General features: G+C 43.1%; 1 protein-coding gene across 1 annotated transcript in view; it reads left to right on the forward strand.

Moving 5' to 3' along the window:
* RFC3 (replication factor C (activator 1) 3, 38kDa) overlaps positions 1–9,002 on the forward strand; it is a gene marked incomplete at its 5' end in the record, with an annotated part of 12,593 nt that extends 3,591 nt beyond the window's left edge. The window contains 6 exons of the mRNA XM_009708833.1: positions 2,263–2,360; positions 4,697–4,878; positions 5,123–5,259; positions 5,383–5,481; positions 6,981–7,050; positions 8,572–9,002. Of these exons, the coding sequence (XP_009707135.1) occupies positions 2,263–2,360; positions 4,697–4,878; positions 5,123–5,259; positions 5,383–5,481; positions 6,981–7,050; positions 8,572–8,763 (778 nt within the window). The remainder of the gene's footprint in view (positions 1–2,262; positions 2,361–4,696; positions 4,879–5,122; positions 5,260–5,382; positions 5,482–6,980; positions 7,051–8,571) is intronic.
* Between the last annotated feature and the right edge of the window lie 10,468 nt (positions 9,003–19,470).

Genomic DNA, 19,470 nt, shown 5'->3' on the forward strand with positions numbered 1-19,470 from the left:
TTGGCCTTCTTGGCCACCTGGGCACACTGCTGGCTCATGTTCAGCTGGCTGTAAATCAGCACCCCCAGGTCTTTTTCCACTTGACCACTTTCTAACCACTCCTTCCTCAGCCTGTAACTCTGCATGGGGTTTTTATAACCGAAGTGTAGGACCTGGCATTTGTTTTTGTTGAACCTCATGCCATTGATCTCAGCCCATCGATCCAGCCTGTCCAGGTCCCTCTGCAGGGCCTCCCTACCCTCCAGCAGATCAACACTCCCACCTAACTTGGTGTCATCTGCAAATTTACTGAGGGTGCCCTCAATCCCCTCATCCAGATCATCTATAAAGATGTTGAACAGCACCATCCCCAAAACTGAGCCCTGGGGAACACCACTGGTGACCGGCCGCCAACTGGATTTGGCTCCGTTGACCACAACTCTCTGGGCCGAGCCATCCAGCCAGTTTTTTACCCATCAGAGTCCACGTGTCTAAGCTGCGAGTAGCTACTTTATTTAGGAGGATGCTGTGGGAGACCGTGTTGAAGGCCTTACTAAAGGCTAGGTAGACAACATCCACAGCCTTTCCCTCATTTACCGAGCGGGTCACCTTGTCATAAAAGGAAACCAGATTGGTCAAGCATGATCTTCCTTTCATAAATCCATGTTGGCTGCCCCTGATCCCCTGATTTTCCTGCATGTGCTGTGTGATGGCACTCAAAATGATCTGTTCCATAACCTTGCCTGGAACTGAGGTCAGGCTGACAGGTCTGTAGTTCCCCAGATCCTCCTTCCAACCCTTCTTGTAGATGGGCGTTATATTTGCTAGCTTCCAGTCTGCTGGAGCTTCTCCAGTTCACCAGGACTGCCGGTAGATGATTGAGAGTGGTTTGGCGAGTTCTTTTGCCGATTCCCTCATTACTCTGGGGTGAATCTCATCGGGGCCCTTAGACTTGTGGGAGTCTAATTGGCACAGCAAATTGCTAACCATCTCCTCCTGGATTATGGGGGCTTCACTCAGCTCCCCGTCCTTAACATCTGGCTCTGGGGATTGGGTGTCCTGAGGTCAACTGGTCTTGGTGTTGAAAACTGAGGCAAAGAAGGCATTGAGCGCTTCTGCTTTTTCCTCATCCCCTGTCACTATGCTACCCTCTGCATTCAACAAATGATGGAAACTATTTTAATCACTTTCCATTTCCAGAAACTGGCCTATCTCATAAGTAGAACGAGCTTGTTTAATTTTTCTTTTAGTTTTTTTTGCACTGTAATCAAAGGCCTGCTCCTTTGCTGAAGGGCAGATCTCTGCCATCAAAGTCAGCGTAGCCTATTCAGCAGACTGTGAACTGTTGAGCTAATACTTCTGTCTGTTCTGCTGCCTTCTCCGTGGCAAGAATGGGGAAGATCTGGTTGAGTGGTGACTAGAACAGGACAGACAAATGCTTTTTCATTTGCTTGCCGGTGAAATATTGCAGAACTACTGCTGCCTCTGGGGATGCTAAAGAGTTTGAGGTTTTTTGGTCTTTTTTTCTTTGCTTTTTCAGTAATCTAGCTTGCAAGTCAGTCCCCAGTGGTTGTCAAATCTAAGCTGAGCTACCAACCTGGGGACTGAGAAAGCTGTGCAGTGCTACCGTAGTGGATGGTAAGGAGAAGAGGCAGGAGGAGATCTAGTATTTCCCTGTGTTCTTCTGACCCCTAAGAGGAAAAAACTAACCATCTGTGCTGTAATAGTGTCTCAGTACCAGTCTTTTACTAGTAACTCCTTGTAACTTCAGTGTGTCTGCCATTCAAGTTTACATTAAGCGTACAGGTTGTTCATAGCATGACGTCTAGTTTTCAGGGAGGAAAAAAAGATGCATTTACATCAGTCCTGTGAGTCAGGCATCCTATTACGTTGTCAGACTTAACTTTTTTTACCCATTATGGGAAGAAATGTTCACATTGTATGCCTTTGCCCACATTATAGGTAAGAAAAGTTTAGATTTCTCATACCTGAAAAATAAGTTCTGTTTTAATGAGTTAATAAAACATTTGACAATGGTTTCAGTACTTCCCAGTACAATGCTACTAATCCGGCTGTGCCTGCATAAGCTTTGGGTTGTTTTTATTATTGGGGAGGTAATTTTCATCAAAGTATGTTTGTTGAGCTTAATTCTAACCTCAACAGCTTCTGAATTCTTTTGGCATTCTTGTTCAGTCAGTTGACCAAGGGGCTGCTTAGGAGGATGTATTTCATATGCAATACGAAATCGTTTTAAACCAAGTTTTATTCAAACTCCTGGTACAGTGACGCGGGAAACAATGACCGTGTAGTAATTCAGGAACTCTTGAAGACAGTTGCACAATCCCAGCAGCTTGAGACAAGTACTCAACGAGATTTTAAAGGTGAGTAAAACCACTTAAAACCAGTCAAAGTACTTTTTAATTTCGTTTTTCAGAGATTTCAGCTGACTGTTTGTACTTGTATATTGCATGGGGCCACACATGAACCTTTCCCAAATTAAACAACCTTCCGTTTTTCTCCCACTGTGGAAATATCTTGAGTGGTGAAATACTTAGTATGAGGTTGTCTCTTGTGTTGGTTTCTCAGGAGGCCAGGGTGTAGCTGAATGACTGTGGCTGGGCAGAGGGAGCTCAGATTCCTGCTCTCTTTTTCCCAAGTCTACCACTGAAATGCACTGTGATCTACAGTAGTAGTTGAGTTATGAGCTTCTGAGTCCTAATATTGAGTTGAGGGGCAGGATAACCTCATGGCAAATGGTGCTGCGTAAGTTGGGTGTTAGCTGCTTATTTGTAGTGTTTTGGGGGATAAGCTATCCTAGGCAGAAAGTTTAGAAGCATTTTATCCATAGCATACGGAAGGACACTGGGTAAGAAAATGAAGAAGGCTTTCATTGAGTTTTCCAAGACACATGTTGCTACAACAGGCTTATTTTTCCTCCATGTGACTAAACTGAAAGCAAAATCAGAACTATATAACGAGAGATTGAAGGAGAGAGGAAATCTTGACAGATGATGTAGAGCAGAAATTAGTTGAAAATGGTCGTGGATTTAGTACTTCGTCTCATTTTCCACACTGTTCTCAGGAAATGCTATTATTTCACCTAAGCTACTACACACTGATGGACTCTACTGATTATTGAAGTATATATCCTCACAGCTGCAGTCATGTGATGCACCTCAAAGTATCTGTTAAGCTGGCTGGTCTCCTTAGGCTGCATATATAACCGGAAGAGAAATGGGAGAAGAGTAATGGGCTGACTTGCTCATAGAATCACAGAACAGTTTGGTTGGAAGGGACCTTAAAGCTCATCTCATTCCAACCTCCCAAAGGCAGGGACACCTCCCACCAGACCAGGTTGCTCAAAGCCCCATCCGGCCTGGCCTTGAACACTTCCAGGGATGGGGCAGCCACAGGTTCTCTGGGCAACCTGTGCCACTGCCTCACCACCCTCACCGGGAAGAATTTCTTCCTAATATCTCATCTAAATCTTCCCTCTTCCATGTAAAAAGAGTACCCATAAAAAACCACCCACTAAGAAAAGGATTCATGTCTAGACTCTTAACCTTAGGTACTGGAAGGCCCGTCTAAGGTCTCCCCAGAGCCTTCTCTTCTCCAAGCTGAACAACCCCAACTCTCTCAGCCATAGGAGATGCTCCAGCACTTGAATTATCTTCGTGGCCTCCTCTGGACTTGCTCCAACAGGTCCATGTCCTTGTGTCGAGGACCCCAGAGCTGAAGGCAGTACTGCAGGGGGGATCTCACCAGAGCGGAGCAGAGGGGCAGAATCCCCTCCCTCGACTTGCTGACGACGCTGCTTTGGATGCAGCCCAGGGTACGGTTGGCTTTCTGGGCTGCCAGCGCACATTGCTGGGTCATGGTGAGCTTCTCATCAACCAGCACCCCGAAGTCCTTCTCCTCAGGGCTGTTTTTGATCCATTCTCTGCCCAGCTGGTATTTGTGCTTGGGATTGCCCTGACCCATGTGCAGGACCTTGCACTTGGCCTTGTTGAACTTCATGAGGCTGTCACGGGCCCACTTCTCCAACCTGTCCAGGTCCCTCTGGATGGCATCGCTTCTCTCCAGCCTGTCGACCGCACCACATGGTGTCGTTGGCAAACTTGCTGAGGGTGCACTCAATTCATCCTCCAGGCTGTTCTCACTGGACCATTCAGAGTGGTGAAATGAACCATTTTTGAATGAAGCATTTTTGAAATACACTTTTTTTCTTTAAAAGACCACGGAAAGATGCTGCAGCTACAATAACAAGGCAGCTTTCTACTGTTTTGTTAAGCTAAGACATTGGCTTTTAAATATAAAATGTATTGAGGAGAATCTTCAAGAAGTTTTTGCTTTTTGGTAAGTCCTTATGGCACAAATTCTTTTGCATTTAATTCCTTAAAAAAATTACTGTACTAATTATCAAAGTGAAAGCTTCTACACCTACCTGGATTATTTCTTGACCCTGAAGTGTTTCAGGCCCTGCTCTGAAGAAATTGATGTTCCAGGACTTGAATATAGGATGCGAAGGAACACAAGATTATACAGTCAGAAAGGCACGCAGGTTGCTAAATCTTTATTTTCCTGCCTGTGGAACCATGCCACCTTTTTCTGCGTGTATCATATATTTTGGTATTATTGGTTGTATGTCAAAGTACTCATTTTCTTAGAAAGATTAGATATTAATAAAAAACTCCCACTATTTTTAATCCTTTTTCAGTGGTGCTGTTAACAGAAGTCGACAAACTCACTAAAGATGCTCAGCATGCTTTGCGAAGAACAATGGAGAAGTACATGGCGACCTGCAGGTTGATCCTGTGCTGCAACTCCATGTCAAAAATTATAGGACCTATTCAAAGCAGATGCCTGGCTGTACGCGTGCCTGCTCCCAGCATTGAAGATGTATGTTGAAACAAGCGAAAATAAGTTATTTAAAACTTCTTACTAGATACGTTCTTGCTGTGGGCTTATGAAATATTTTACTTCCACAAAGTGACCTAGTCTTTCTTTGTGGTGGGTGACTTGTCAAACATGTCTTATGAAAGACTGGTCCATCTCTGGTCTAGAAATGTTTCAAACAGGAGAATCTGTACGTGCTAAACTGTTTGCTAAGTGTTGCACTCCCTGCTATCTGTTTTTCATCTAGATCTGCCATGTCTTGTCCAGTGTGTGTAAGAAAGAAGGCCTGACTCTTCCTCAGGAACTGGCTCAGAGGCTTGCAGAGAAGTCTGGCAGGAATCTTCGGAAAGCACTACTGATGTGTGAGTCCTGCAGAGTACAACAGTAAGTTACTGCTAAAAATTAATGTAAATTATACTCTCAGACATGTAAATGAATTTCTGGGGCCTTTTTAGAAAAAGTGACAGTTTGCTTTGATTTTAAATTTTTAAAAATATTATTATGTAGGTATCCTTTTGCTGCTGATCAAGACATTCCTGAGATGGACTGGGAAATTTATTTGAGAGAAACTGCAAATGCTATTGTTGGTCAACAGACACCGCAAAGGTAGGTGAATACATTTTCTTGCAGCTATAAATTATGGTTTTGGTGAACTGTTGAACCTAAAAACAATGTTATATTTAAAAATGTGACATCTTTACTTTAGTTATGTGTAATTTTCTGGCATTTCTACTGGAACTGGTACTTTGCAGCTAGAGAAAGTGAGGAGGAGGCTGAATGAGCTTCAGGAGCTGAAGCAGTTGTTGGTTTTCTTTGTTGAAGCTTTGTAATCAAAAGTGAGCATAAGCTTAGTTGCATGTTGTGCTGTCTGTCTCTTTTGGGGGGTCATGGTGGTGCAGGTTTTTTTACTTTGTTTTATTTAAGGTTTCTGTTTCACCATCTTTAGCATGGTGCACCTTTGTAAAAGAACTGGAAATGAGAAATCATTGCTTTTTTTAGGCACATTAGGAGATGCCAGCTTTATCCATCTTGATGTCGCATACACAACCTGATCCTTTTAGTCTGTTCCATACATTACATGAGATGTCACTTAAATTCTTGTATTTAATTTAAATGCTTGTGGCCTCTGACCTCCTGAAATCTAAAGTTGTGAACTGGTAACTGTCACTTTTTGCCACCGGATCATCTTACCCCCTCTTCTAAACAATGAAGACAGAAAAACAGTGTAAGCGAATCTTGTGACTCTAATAAATTTTGTTGGTGTCTTCTTACTAATCTTAAGCATGAATAACAATTGAGATATGAAGAGGAATTAAAGGGAGACAAGCCTGAAACAATTTCTCATAGCCTTGTAGCTTCTAGATTAACCAAGACTGTTGTAACTAGAATATATGTGACTTATCTTACTGTTTTGAGTAGCATTTGAATTGAAACTGACTTATGCAATGTGTAACACACAAAACCAAAAACAGAAAAAAGAACTTTGCTTGAGTTTGACTTACTGTGGTCAGTTTTGGGCCCCTCACTACAAGAAAGACCTTGAGGTGCTGGAGCAAGTCCAGAGAAGGGCAACGAAGGTGGTGAAGGGTCTGGAGCACAAGTCTGATGGGGAGCGGCTGAGGGAGCTGGGGTTGTTTAGTCTGGAGAAGAGGAGGCTGAGGGGAGACCTGATCACTCTCTACAACGACCTGAAAGGAGGGTGTTGTGAGGTGGTGGTCGGTCTCTTCTCCCAAGTAACCGGTGTAGGACAAGAGGAAATGGCCTCAAGTTGCACCAGGGGAGGTTTAGATTGGATATTAGGAAAAATTTCTTCACTGAAAGGGTTGTCAAGCACTGGAACAGGCTGCCCAGGGAAGTGGTGGAGTCCCCATCCCTGGAGGTATTTAAAAGACGTGTAGATGTGGTGCTTAGGGACATGGTTTAGTGGTGGGCTTGGCAGCATTAGGTTAATGGTTAGACTCGATGATCTGAAAAGGTCCTTTCCAACCTAAAGGATTCTGTTCTATTCTATGACTTTTTTTTCCTGCAGCATTTCACAAATAGCGAAAACACGTTAGTATGCTTTGGGGTCATGCTTCTGATATTTTGTGGTGTCTTTCCAACAGGCTTTTAGAGGTCCGTGGACGGCTTTATGAACTCCTAACACACTGCGTTCCTCCTGAGATTATAATGAAGGTAATTCAGCTATCTAGCTCTTAATGTGTTATAAATATTAATGCTATGACAGTCTCAATTTGAGGTTTAAAAAAAAAAACCACCACCAAAACATCACAAATTATCCAGATATTGATGAACATCTGTGTTCTTTCCAAATAGACAAGGATGACCAAAAGATACTTTTCTCCTGTGTTTCTTTCCACTGGAGTAACCAAAATAGTCCAAGTCATTGCCTTGAAGCAGTAATTGAAGACCTTGTTCCTGCAAACACTGATATACAGCATTCATTTCACATGATCTGCAGTCGATGTACTAGACTAGTTAGGGAGCAGCATCGTCATAGCTGAGTCAAAACAGAGGAGGACATGCATTGTCCACCTGAAGACTTCTCAGGCCAGTTTCTGTCTTGAAGCATAGACTTATTTTATTGGCTGATTTTGATACACTTTGTTTTCTTTTGTAAAAGTTTTGTTGTTACAAGCTCAATATTTGCTCTGTCCTAATGGAGAAGTTTGCTGAAGGGTGCTAAGACCAACAGGCCTCATCCAAGACAGAACTCATCTTGGGAGGAAAAAAAGCAAATGGGACCTGCATGTTTTTGTTTTAGGCAGGATGAAAGGATGCTGAAGACCTCCAGAGCAGAACAAGGATTAAAACTAATGTTTGCAACTTACCCTTAGGTGGACTTTGCCATCAGACATAATTACAAAATGATAAACTACTTTTCACATTAACTGATTTCTGCTTTCTAACAGTTTTGGTAGTTAGACATTTCTTTAACCTTCCTTTCTTAGGGTAGATTAGTGGATCCTGCATTGCCCTGTTTGAGGACTGTTGTCATCAGGCCAAAGGTGGATGTTCTCTACCCACTCCCTCTTCGTAAACCTGAAATGATGTAGAGATACTTCTCACTTAATCCTGACTGTTTTAATAGAGATGAATTTGCAATGATTTTATTGCTGTTTCGGATCTAAAATAATGCATTTTTTTTGTTTTTGTAACAACTGACATATTGTTGTAATGTATCTTATGTGTCTCTGCACATACATAAATATAAGCAGATATACTTAAATTTTAAATAAGGCCTTTCCTTGTTATTTATTAATGTTGTTTCTCTTTGTGCTCGATGCCGTTGAGGTAGGAAGAAAGTGATTTTATTACACTTGCTATCTTGGTAAAATTTCTCCCCAGGGCTATGTGCCCGCATGCAGTAGAGATTATAGTATTTGGAGATGAGGTTAATTTCTTTTCTTTATTCAGGCATAAGTAGTTCCAGTATATGATTTTGCCATCTAAGAACACAATAGGTAACATCTATTTTGACATAAGGAGTTTATCCTGAAAGGAAGTTCTGAAGAGGCATGGTTCCACGAATCTAATTCTGTCAAATAGATGGTGTGATGATTCTTGAATGTCTTTTCTGTTGGATTCATGAGTGAACTATTGGTCATAGCTTGGCTATTTTCAGAGAAATTAGATTATCCTTTTAACAAAAAATACATAATTTTTCAAATACTGTCCTGTTTTTTCCCCTTTTAGGGCCTCCTGACAGAACTTCTAAATAACTGTGATGGACAACTGAAAGGAGAAGTTGCACAGATGGCAGCCTTCTATGAACACCGCCTGCAACTGGGCAGCAAAGCCATTTATCATCTGGAAGCATTTGTTGCAAAGTTTATGGCAATTTACAAGAAGTTTATGGAGGATGGACTGGACGACATGATGTTCTGACTCTGATGCCCGTAGTTGTACACAGAATGCTGTGTCATGATGCCAGTAATGTTGCAGATGTTGTCGACTTGTCCATGCTTGATTGCATGTGGGTCTAATTCAAAGTCAAATATTTTATTTTGCTATTAATGTAAAACACAGTGAACTCAAGAACAACATTTGTTCAGTTTTTAGAAACCAGCTGGGTTGTTTGACAGCTACAAATCCATCTTTAGATCTATACAAAATACATTAGCCTTTCAGAAGGACAACAGGTTGCCTTTGAAGATGTGTAAGATCATAATTGCTTTGCAGTATTTGTAAGCTGACATTAAGAAGATAGAACATGGATGCTTCACGCATGCTTTTTGATTGTTCGTGGGCAAGGCTGTAAGAAAAAGATCGTTTTTCCACGTTTGGTAAGTTCCAGTTTGAGCATGTTATGTTCTGCCTACTGATTTATATATCTCGCTGTTTGTCTGACTTCTTTTATTTTAGCCACGCTGTTTTCTGTGGTGTGCTGACACAGAACGTTTTCTGACTCTTGTTTGTAAGCAGTTGCATTGAAATTGTGGATGAGCCACACTTTTGTGTTGCTTGTAAATCAGTTTGACAACATGGAATGTTTTGTTTAGAAGGAATGTCCCTATAAAAAGCAAGTGACACTTTTAAAATGGCAAAATAAATTGTAAAAATATGAACAACAAAGGAAGTGCTGAATTAGTGTTTTACAGTGTCTGTGACTACCTAGGTATGTGCATTCATTTGCTTTCATGTAAACTGTCTTTCAGAAAGGCAGGACTTTGTAAGAGTAAAGGGAGCCACTGAAATTTAAAACAAACAAACAAACCCAAGCAGCAATAACAGCAAAAAAACCACAACACGCCCCCCAAGTAATAAAAAACCCCAGCCACCACCACCTATGTCACTTTATGCTGCAAGTCTTTCACTTGTTATATCTACGTACTGTGGTACCCTAAAAACGACTGAATTCACGCCCTTTGTTACTTCACTCTGTTAATTTAGGCTATTACTAGGCAGTATTTGAAGATATAGACAGTATTTAATGATAAAGTAAATTAAATGTGGTGTGTTCCCCCCCTTTTTTTTTTAAGCAGGGAAGGGTTTAATATTTGGGCATTTTTATGTTGGAGCTAGTTATGCATAATGGCATTTTTATGGAAGCTAGAGCCTTCCTTCTAGTAATTGATGAAGAAAGAATCTCACTAGTGATTAACTCTGTCACCCCCTTTAAAATGTACAAAAGGCAGCATTAATCCTTAAAGGGGTAGTGTCGCTGCCATTCTCGGGAACGTTACTATCCCATGTGTGATGTTAATGCCCGCCTTGCCTTCAGATTCAGTCTCAGTAAGACGGTGCTGGCGTGCTTCATACTCAACTGGTCTCCTTAAAACTGAAGAAGTCTAGAAGATGGATTTTTTTTTTTCCCTCCCCTCTGCTCTTGTCACCCAAATCCACAGCGCTGGTGGCTTGTCAGAAGGGGTCTTGACTGTCAGAGACCCTGGAAAACCATTAAATTAGTCAGTAATAGTGGAAATTAGTACTTAAATCCATTACAAACAAGAGCACGGTAATGGTGGAGGGGGCATAATTACCGCATGTATAAATTTTCTGCTTTTTTCAGGAGCCTAGTCTTACCTACTAATTTTTAAAAGCTGAACGAAATTTACCATTTGCCTAATGCAAGTATAGTGTGTGATGAAGCAAAAGTGTGAGTTGAAAAGATGAGGAAACACTTCCCCCCCCCCCCCAAAAAAAAAAAAAAAAAAAACAAAACCAAACAAAAAACAACACCCAACCCCAAAAACTAATGTGGGAGAAGAGGAATGTATGTAGGGATTTGTGAAATACGGTTGAAATGCGCAGGGACAGTATTGCTGTGGAGGGTGGAGTGGTCGGAGCTGGGTGGTAGGTTTGTCAGTTGGAGGAGGCAGAGGGGTGGCTTGCTGTTTCAAAAGATCTCAGCAGCTTTGTCTAGGAGACTGAAACTCCAACGTGAAGCTCTCTGTTCTTACTGCCTCTTCTTGAAGTTTCATTTTTCTCATGTTCTACTTGGGAAGAATCAAAGAGTAGCCAAGGATGGAAAAATGGGATAATGACCAGGGATCGCTGAGAGAGGAAATGGCTATCGCCAGTCCTGAAAGCCAGCATTTCCTTCCACTGATCCTGCTCCTGCCTCTTTTGTCTTCTGCAATCTAGAACACACAAATTTAAATGTGTGGGCACAGTATCTCATGAGTCTCTGCACACATTTTTCCTTGCTACTGTAATTTTTAAGGCAATTTTGCCTTGGTATCCATAACAGGCTCAGCAGGGAAGTGGTCACAGTACCAAGCCTGTCGGAGTTCAAGAAGCATCTGGATGATGCTCCTAGTTGTATGGTTTAGTTTTAGGTAGTCCTGTGAGGAGCAGGGAGTTGGACTCAATGATTTTTAGGGGTCCCTTCCAACTTGAGAGATTCTGTGATAATGATCAGTAAGTGTTGTCCTTTTTGGGAACATCTTAAGGCTCTAAGTGTTGTCCTTTTCGGGAACATCTTAGAGGCTAACCACCTTGGATGCTGCTTCCCCTCCCTTTTGGGTAGCTGTAGTGCTTGCTTAGAGGCAATGCGGTGCAGAACTGATTTCATCTTTTCAGAGCTGCTTAGAATTGCTTCTGAACTGCACGCTGAGAGGATTACCCTTGCTTTCATCCAACGTCACCTCCTGCTAGTTCCAAATGAAAACTCCAGGCTGCTCCTAACCCAAGTGGGACTTAAGCACTGAACAAGTCTAAGAGGTTGCAGAGGAGTCAACTTCGTGCTAGCACAGAAAGCCAGAGGTGAAAGCGATTTTTAAAAAAATGATCAAGAAACTAAAGGCAGCAAGTACTTCTGTTAAAACTTTCTCTGCTCCGCAAAGGTCAGCTGTGTAAAGGGCGAGTCGTGCATTCAGACTTTCTTCTCTTTACTGAAGTGCAAGTGTTAACTCCTGTGAGAAATGCTATTTTTAAAATCGTGTTATTTTTAGACATCAATGGTAAACAGCTGTACTTGAGCATTAATCGTAATAAACGTATTGTCTGATAGGAAGATGACTTTTAAAATGTATTTTGTTAAATAAATTCATATGAGCAAAGCTGACGTGAGGAATTTGCCCTTTCCTACCGAAGAAGTACCCTGATTATCACAGACTGGACGGTAAGGAAGATAAGAGTTCATTATCACAAATTTTCCTTCCAGTGCAGGGAATTCGAGATTATTACAGTTCATTGATATAAAATAATAGCTGTAATTTGTCTTGTTGGAAAGAGCTCTGCTATGCCTGAGCAGCCTTTAATCTTTCTTGCTTAACATTTTTTGCCTGCACTAACAATTACTGCCATATGAATTTGTTGTGTTGGATTTCAATCGATGACCCAAACCAAATCCCAGAGTTGTAGTCTGCTAAACATAAGTTGTCTTAATGTGACAGTGAAATGTGCTTCTAGTTCTTGAAAGCCAAAATACTTCTTTTTATATTTCATATATATTTCATGATCTTTATATTTTGTAAGGAGAGAAGGCAGGTAAATACATAAGTATGCCAAAGAAATTAATCTCTATTGTCGAATGCGCCCTGCAGGCTAATCAATAGTACGTCATGCAAGTTGCATGTCAGGAATTAGTTGCACATCACAAATTGACCAAGATTAAAAGAGTTTGCCATTAACTTCAATACATTGGGGAATTGATTCAGAATTTCCTGTCATCACAATTAAAATTATTTTCTGTCCAAATTAACTAGGACAACTGGGGCCTAACCCAGTATTTTTTTTTCTAAAGCAGTGGATGCTTTGTTTGTCTGAAAAATGAGCCTATTAGCTGTTAAACATTCCTAGAACAGATTTTCCTCTACAGTTGGGCACAGTGTGTGTGCTGAACTTCTGGAAGAAATTGTGTGCTCTGTTTCAGTAACCCTGGAGCTGGTAAATATTGTCCCAATCATTTGAACATTAGGTGGTATTTCAGCAGGGATGGGGTGGCATCTCTTAAATAGGAGTGAGACGTAAGATAATCCAAGCAGGAGGAGCCTGCGGCAGGTAACTTCACCACTGACACCACTGGTCCATCTGCGTTTCTGCTAGCAGAGGTGCTGGGGCACTCATCACCACCTCTGTCCTGGCGCCTTCTCAGAGCTGATCTTAGCCCTGTCCCAAGACCTGGTGTAGGTGTTGGTCTTTCACTGTGGAGCGTGTCTTAGGAACAAGACGCAATGAGATGTCATCTAAAATGCCAGGCAACAGCTAAGGTTGCTGTCCTCTGCTTCCCTGCAGTAAGGCGGTGCTGGGAGCATCCTTGCTGCCGTGTCAGGGTGGAAATCAGTCGTGGTCAAGTAGCAGTGGGTGTGGGTGGCTTGGCAAGACAGGAGTACGTGCGACTTGGAGGAATGTCTGCTTTGCTGTGTCAGGGGCAACCTCTGCCTTTGATACAGTGAGGTACTTTATCAGGAATGTGTCCCTGATAGTCCTTGAAGTGACTTTCCGCCCTGAATCAAAACTACCAACTTCTCAATCCCATGGAAGTCCTGCAGTTACTTTGAACTCTTTCTCGGGGCCCATCTCACAGAAATCAGTCAATCAACATTATTATTTTTCTACAAAGACTTCTCAGGGTTGTTCCCAAAGTAATTTCATGCTGTGATAACTGCTGGAGTGCAGGTTCCTAGCTCCACCTTGTTCATTCTATCTTCTTCTGCCCAAGGTCCCTTTGAACCACATCTGTGTTGCTCTTGAGACTTCTCCTGCTCTTCAAGTCCCATTCTCACCTGGTTTGCAAAGGAAGCTGAAATACCTGAAACTGATTTCCAAGAAGAAAGGTGGGTGGAAACAGGAGGAGCTGGTTTGAGAGTGCCTGGGGACAGGTAGAGGAGGTCAGCTACCCGAAAGCACAAAGACAAGGTGGAGGGGGGCTTTAGACACTTGAAGGACAGCCGTGAGGGAGATGTGTCTCTGGTTGGGAACCTTCTGCCTAGGCAAGGTCCTACAGATATTCCTTGTAGGTAGTCAGCAAGGCTCATGCTTTTCTGAAGGCTGGAGCATCCAGCCACAAGTGGGAGAGCTGGATGCTGCACTTCTCCATCTAAAGAGATTCAAACTAGGGTGATTCGTTTTGTTTCCAACTAATAGCTTTATTTTAATATTACTTATAAATGCAGTTTACTGTTACCTACCAGTGCACTCAGGAGGGAAGTTAGAGGTTAAAAATAGCTCTTAAATTTCTGCCTCCTCCATGATGGAGATAATTTCTATTGCATATCAGTGGCTGATCTGTTTGATGGTGTCCCTGCCTTTCCCACCTAACTGTTCATTTGAAGCCCCCACGAGATCTACTGAATCAGCAGTCTGCACAGATGCATTTGAGGGAAACAGGAACACTGGAATCTCTTAAAATAGTAGTAAAAGGGCAAATTTACTGTAATTTCTGAAAATGATGGTCAGTGAACTAGTTACTGCCTAATATTTGTAATTCAAATCCAGCTTGCTCACCTGCCTTCCCCATCAGCCCATGGGGTTGGCAGGGCTCAGGAGGGGGCAACTCCTCCCCTTTTGTTAATGTGGCCCACTGCAGCCAAGGGTCATGGGCTAGAAGGAGAGTGAGCAGAAGAGCCTGGTTTGGTGCATGAGAAGGCCCTCGGAAGAATCCTGGGATATGTCTATAGCTACTGTATGCCCAAGAACAGAAAAAGAAAAGGCAGTCTCTGCATGTTTCCCTGCCCTAAAACATGAGATCTTCAGGTAGCCCCAGCACTTCTCCTCCTCCCCAAAGCTCCAGGCTGCTGTGTCCATCAAACCGCCCTGCTTTTCAGCCACCAACACCCAGGTCCTCTTGCCTGGAAAAGAGTCAATGCTTCCCAACCCAGAGCTGTTGTCTTCTATTCCCTAGTATCACAGAATCCCAGAATGGTCGGGGCTGGAAGGGACCTCTGGAGACCCCCCGGTCCAACCCCCTGCCAAAGCAGGGTCACCTACAGCAGGTTCACAGGATGGCATCCAGGCGGGTTTTGAATATCCCCAGAGAAGGAGACTCCACAGCCTCTCTGGGCAGCCTGTGCCAGGGCTCGGCCACCCCCAAAGTACAGAAGTTCTTCCTCGTGTTAAGGTGGAACTGCCTGAGTTTCAGTTGGTGCCCGTTGCCCCTTAACCTGTCGCTGGGCACCACTGAAAAGAGTCTGGCCCCATCCCCTTGACACCCCCCCTTAAGGTATTTATAAGCATTGATGAGATCCTCTCTCAGTCTTCTCCAGGCTGAACAGACCCAGCTCCCTCAGTCTTTCCAAATCAGCGAGATGCTCCAGTCCCCTCATCATCTTCGTTGTCCTCCGCTGGACTCTCTCCAGTAGTTCCTTGTCTGTCTTGAACTGGGAAGCCCAGTGTCCCAGAGCTCTTTTTTCCTGAGGCCACCCCAAATTCAGTAGCTGTAATCCTCCAACCAGTCTTAAATCTTCCCACTCTTAAACTTCCTTACACCACCTTTTCTGCAGTCTGGCACTAGAGTTGCTCCTTTTTGCCCCCAGGCCCCACCATCTACCTCTTCTCGTTCCCAGTCTCTCTGGCTGTGGCTGGCAAGCCTTGCCTAGGAGAACAGTTCCTCAATAACCTTTCCTGTGAAAGACAAGGTCCATCTTCTGCCACTGGTGCTGGCGGTCGGAAGGGATCTGTGGAGGTCCTCTTGTCCAACCCTCTGCTCCCAGCAGGTCCCCGGCCACACCAGGTTCCTCAGCCCTCACCAGCTGAGGTTTCAGTATCTCCAAGGACACAGAACCCAACAACACCCCTCTGGGCAGCCCATTTCACTTCCCTCGCAGGGAAAAATCTTTTCCTAATTCTCTCATTTCTACAAATTTCTAACTGGAACCTTCCTTTACACGCTTGAGCTCAGTCGGAGATCCCCACTGGGCTATGTTGGTCTTCTGCCACATCCGCTCAGCTTTCCGCACATGAAATGGAGCGTTCCTGTGCTTGGAAGAGGTTATGCTCCAACACGTAGTAGTAGATCAGCAGGCTGCAGTAGAAGACATTTTCAATTTTTATTTACAAAGCTGTGCAGAGATACCTGAATATGGGGGTGAAGGGAACGTGCTGCTGGGAAAAAAAAAACTGCTGGGCTTTATCAGTAGGAAGCTTGTGTTTTTCTAGCCAGACTGGTTTTGTAGAAAAAATGCCTTTTCTATTCAGGTTCCCTTAGAGGCGTTATGGCAACTCTAGCATGGCTTACTGTTAAAATACCTTTCTTGGATATTTTTAACCTCTTTTCAAGCCACTGTATGCTGTTATAAAGAGCAGAGTTTGGGTATGGGTCAATTGAAGACTGAGAGATGGTGATCTACTGTCCTGCTCCCTCTCTTGGCTGACCCAGTGTTTCCCCAAATAATTTTTCTTGGTTTTGCCCGGAACAGTTTACTTTGCTGTATTAAATGTGATGTTTTTAGTTGGAAGCCTCTGACAGCCGGTTTCACTACAGCTAAATGTTGCCAATGTGGGCTTTCACTGCAAGCAAGCTGGTGTTCTTTTTTTAAACTTACAATAGTATGTTCATGTCAAATGATTTGTTGTGCCAAATTATGAAGGTGTCACTTAGCACAACCCTCATCACAATGAGATCTGAAAGGCGTGCTAGTAAAGCACACATTTTGAGAAATCCATGAAATATTTTCTGTGCTTTTTACCACTTGGAATCCTTCTGCAAAATGTTGTTTTTGGTCTTGAGTGAGAAGGGAGGAAAGGAAATCAGGAGCTCCATCAAAGAGAAGAAAGAAAGAAAGTAGTCAGAATGACAAAGCAGACAAGGACAGATCCTGGGGGAAGGCAGGTATACTCATTAATTGTATTTACATTTCAAAGACGAGTTAACTGCGGTATTCTCAATCATACCCTACACTTGGGTTCCCTGCCACACACCATGAATAAGAAATGTGTTTTGGAGGATAGAGTAAGTGACCCAATAGGCTTCTTCCACTTTAATTTCGTAGGCAATTTTAATTTGAGAGGTCAGTACAAATGCCTATGGTAAGTGACAATTTTAAGCCACTAATTACTAATTAAGACAGAAGGCAAGATGCTGGCTAAGGCACTTTCAAATAGATCACAGATAACCTTGCAGGAGCTGATTAACTCAAACAGAACACCTCCTTAGGTGATAGCTACCAAATGATAGTTGGAGCAATTTTTAAAATTAAAAAGGATGAGAGAAAAGGATTTATGAAACTCTTGGCTGAGTTTTCTCTGGAGAAAGAATTTTGATAATAAGTGAGATTAGCTGTTTGCCAATTAGCAGACAATTAGAAGAAAGACATTTACCCAGTGGGCAAAAATCTTTTAGGATAGACTCAAACTCATCAAACCTGTTTACGCCGAAGGAGGATAAACAGTGCTGCGCTCACGATGTCTTTACTCTGGTGATGTGAGCATCACCGGCTGCCGCGACCATGCCAACTTCACGGGAGCTGCGTGGGACTCAGTGTGATGGTGCTTAACGTGGCAAGCACAGAACAGAGGACCCCAAGCTGTGCTCGTGGATCCGGGGATGGCTGTGGATGATTTCCCAGGGATCCACAAAAGAATTAGGAACAGTACAGCAACTCTCTGTGGAGAAAATTGAGAAATCCCGACACCGGGGAATTTTTAGGGACCTGCAAATCAGAAAAAGCGAGAAGACATTGGCTTTATTAATATTGGTATCTGGAAAGGTGATCATCATTGGTAGATCAGAGACAGTGTCAGACATTGGAAGCTTTTCTGAAGGTGTCCCTTGGACAGGTGAGGCCTCAAATGACCATAAATTCAGAGTGGCAGGTGCTGGAAAGAAGAGCTGAGCTAGGCTGCTGCTTTTTCTCTTTTTTCTCCCAGCTTAACAATGAATTTTTCCACGATTCCTGCAAAATAGGAATATGTAGGCAGCATTGCTTGGCCAAAAGGTAGAGTAGGGGACAAATCTTTCTGATTTTACTGTTGTTCATGCTCCTTTTTTCCATCCTCAGAACTTAAAAGATTCCTAGGAAGCATCCGTCTCTCCTGACCGAAATATCCAAGAATCAGTGTTTAAGGCTGAGCTCCTCTCTAAGCTCCTTCCACAAGCAATGGAAAGAGATGAGGAGGAGCTGAACATGAGCTCTCTAAACCCAACAGCTCCTCAAGGTGCATGTCATGGTTCATCCTCTAAAGGAGCTATTTCTTGCCGTTAACTCCACAGGCAATACGGAGCACAAAGCTGGACTTGTATACAGATCTACAATCTAGATACCTAAATGAGACCAGAAAAATTGTACCATTCTATTCTGAAATCCAGCTCAGAACAGCAAAGAGGACAAGAGGATAACAGATTAGGACGAAGAACCGCTCAGGAGTGCAGAGTGTTTCCCTGCTATATCCCTTGGCACGAGGTAGCGCCTACCGTGAGGACAAGAGACACGGACCGTGATGGAGAAATGAAGGAATGAACTCAGTCCTGGTTTTGCTACTGGCATCCTGATCAAAACAAGAATCTCAAATAGAGCTTATCACGTTATAACATTTGTGACTTACATAAATGTAGGAAAATATTAATACATGATCCTTCTAACCAAATCCGTGTTTCTACTTTCTCTCTCTGCGTAGTCAGGACCCTGTCCTGGGCCAGCTTCTTTTGCAAGAGGCTGAATTTATTCTGATCCCAGGGAGCACTCGACACCCTCCAGATGCAACCATCATGAGTGGAAGCCACCCGGTGTGGAAGCAGGTCTAACCTAGGCCTTAGGCAGCACTTTGCTACACAAGAAGTGGGCCCTTGCAGATTGTTTCATTCAAAACAAAGACGTTAACTCCTTGTTGAAGGGGAGGGTTGTGTTTAGAGCCACTGACAGTTGTTCAGAGATTAAAATTCCTTCCAGTTAAGCTAGTACTGTCCTGTGACAAGGATCTTGTTTGGGAATGCCTGACCCAGAGCAGGCAGACCAGGGGTATCAGCATTAGGAGAAATGTCCTAAGAAATGACTTGGTGTACCCCGGGGAAGAACTGGAGCTGATGAGCACCTTTCATTCAGGGAATGCTGGAGCAGGCTAAAACCTTCCAAGAGGACCAGTCGGGTTCAGTTAAAATAGCTCTGTTTATTTCCAGGAAAACTGAACGTCGGATGTGCTTGAGGGCAAGGACTGGCAGCTATGATCAAAGGCATTTTTCTGGTGCATGGTGTGGGTTAACAGCCTGTTGAACTGTAGGAGCAGACGCGGAGAGGCTCAGAGCTGCGGCTGCTGCTCAGCGCAACCTGAAGCTGCACTGAAAAATAGGGAGATGCTGTCAAGTCCTTCTGGCAACGGAACAAGTGCAAGGAATGAAGGGAACAGTGCTGTCAGAGCCAAACGGCAGCAACGTTTTGTGACTGAGAATTATTTTCTTCACAATACTAACATTTAGGGGAAAAAAAGGAACATCGCAGAGGGAGTCATTACAGATGGAGGAGACTGATTAGCCCCTCTAGCTTTTCCACCTGAAAATACAAGATGTACTATGATACTGCCGATGTGAACTCCATGGGAGGAAGTAAAGGAAATGTGGTTACGGATATTATAACCAAATTGAATTAAAGCTGCATTAAAAAACTCAGATTACGGTTCCATGCCACGTTGGAAAACACGATATGCATCTGTTAGTGACAGACATGTAAAGAACATCCAGGGGCTTATTTCTAAGAAAACAAATTTGATCTCTGACTT

The sequence above is a fragment of the Cariama cristata genome, unplaced genomic scaffold (genome assembly GCF_000690535.1).
Source record: "Cariama cristata isolate BGI_N322 unplaced genomic scaffold, ASM69053v1 scaffold2021, whole genome shotgun sequence".
Classification (NCBI taxonomy): Eukaryota; Metazoa; Chordata; class Aves; order Cariamiformes; family Cariamidae; genus Cariama; species Cariama cristata.